Source organism: Galeopterus variegatus, unplaced genomic scaffold (genome assembly GCF_000696425.1).
Source record: "Galeopterus variegatus unplaced genomic scaffold, G_variegatus-3.0.2 Scaffold4063, whole genome shotgun sequence".
NCBI classification, from domain to species: Eukaryota; Metazoa; Chordata; class Mammalia; order Dermoptera; family Cynocephalidae; genus Galeopterus; species Galeopterus variegatus.
Window position 1 is genome coordinate 43,106 of NW_007730174.1, and position 1,280 is coordinate 44,385.

The window sequence follows — 1,280 nt, forward strand, 5'->3', positions numbered from 1 at the left end:
GCACCCCGACCGCCCGGCCCGCGCGCCCGCGCCACCCGCACCCCCGCAGCCCACGCCGCCCTGACCTGCAGCAGCAGTTTGACCCTCTCGATGGGGGCGACTGCGGTCTTGGAGACGGCAGCGGCGACGCCCCCTGCCAGGAAGTCCTTCAGGAAGCTCAGCGCGTGGTCACTCATGATGACAGCCGGGCGCACACCGCCTGCAAGCAGCCGGGACCTCGCTCTCGCCTACGCCCGGGCCGGGCTGCGCCACCCCGTCTCCGTCCCCGCGCCGTGCGAAGGGGCCGCTGGCGTCGCCCCGCAGCCCTCCTTATATCCCCCGCCCAGCGTCTCGCGAGAGGAGGAGGGCCCGGGCCCGCGCGCGCCCCGCGCATTGGCTGGGCAGGTGCTCGGACACCCCCTCCCCGTCCCCCTCCTCTGCAGAGGGCATCGGGGGCGAAGACGCTTCCGCCAGGCAGGGCTGGGCCGGGGGCTGGACCTTCGGCTTGGGACATTTAAAGGGCAAACTCGTGTTCTCTGTCCCGGCGAGCAGAGGGAACACCGTGTCACTGCAGCATGTGGGCCGCTGTATTTATAGCACAAGAAGGCTTAGGCTGGGGCCGACCTGGGGACCGACACGGGACCCGCTGCTGAGCTCAAGCAGGGCTTGCTTTAACCTCGGCTCTGCACGGGACGAGCTCCTGGCCAAGGCATTTCGGGTCTATTTTTTTCTTCCTGTAGCAGCGGCGTGTCTCACCGGAGCTCGCTGCCTGGATTTGGGCCTGTTCAGAGCTGTGCACTCTTGGAAATAAGTTAGGATCCTCCTAAGTAGAGGCTAACGTCACTTGACGGTGCGATGGCCTCCTATAATCTGGCAATCCTCTGTCTCCCACTTCTCTTCGTTCAGTAGTTCAGTTATTCGTTCTGCTAGCAAATATTTATGTGCCTGGCACTCAGTGCCACAAGGAAAAGCCGGGTGCAGGGGACCACTGGGTGAACACTTGTTTTAGCAAAGGGTGCGTGTGTGTGTTGCTTTTCTGTTAGGGCGGCCTGTAACACCATGACACACAGCCTGATGACTCTAAAACACTTGTAGGACACATCTTTTGTCAGCCGCTGAAGGGCTTAATGTGCCACTCCGCTCTCAACGGAATCTCAGCACATATTCTGGGTAGAATGTTCCCAGTCAGCTGGCGCCTTCTTGAGGGTCAGTGCTGTCAACCTTCCAGAGAGGGTTGAATCGTTGGCTGTATTTGCCTCTTCTTAATAGGCTGTTGGGGTTAGGGAGATGTTTCTAGTCCC

General features: G+C 61.2%; 1 protein-coding gene across 1 annotated transcript in view; it reads right to left on the minus strand.

Annotated features, from left to right (window-relative positions):
• SLC25A4 (solute carrier family 25 (mitochondrial carrier; adenine nucleotide translocator), member 4) overlaps positions 1-290 on the minus strand; it is a 5,551-nt gene extending 5,261 nt beyond the window's left edge. The window contains exon 1 of the mRNA XM_008586641.1: positions 66-290. Within this exon, the coding sequence (XP_008584863.1) occupies positions 66-176 (111 nt within the window). The 5' untranslated portion in view covers positions 177-290. The remainder of the gene's footprint in view (positions 1-65) is intronic.
• Positions 291-1,280: the final 990 nt, after the last annotated feature.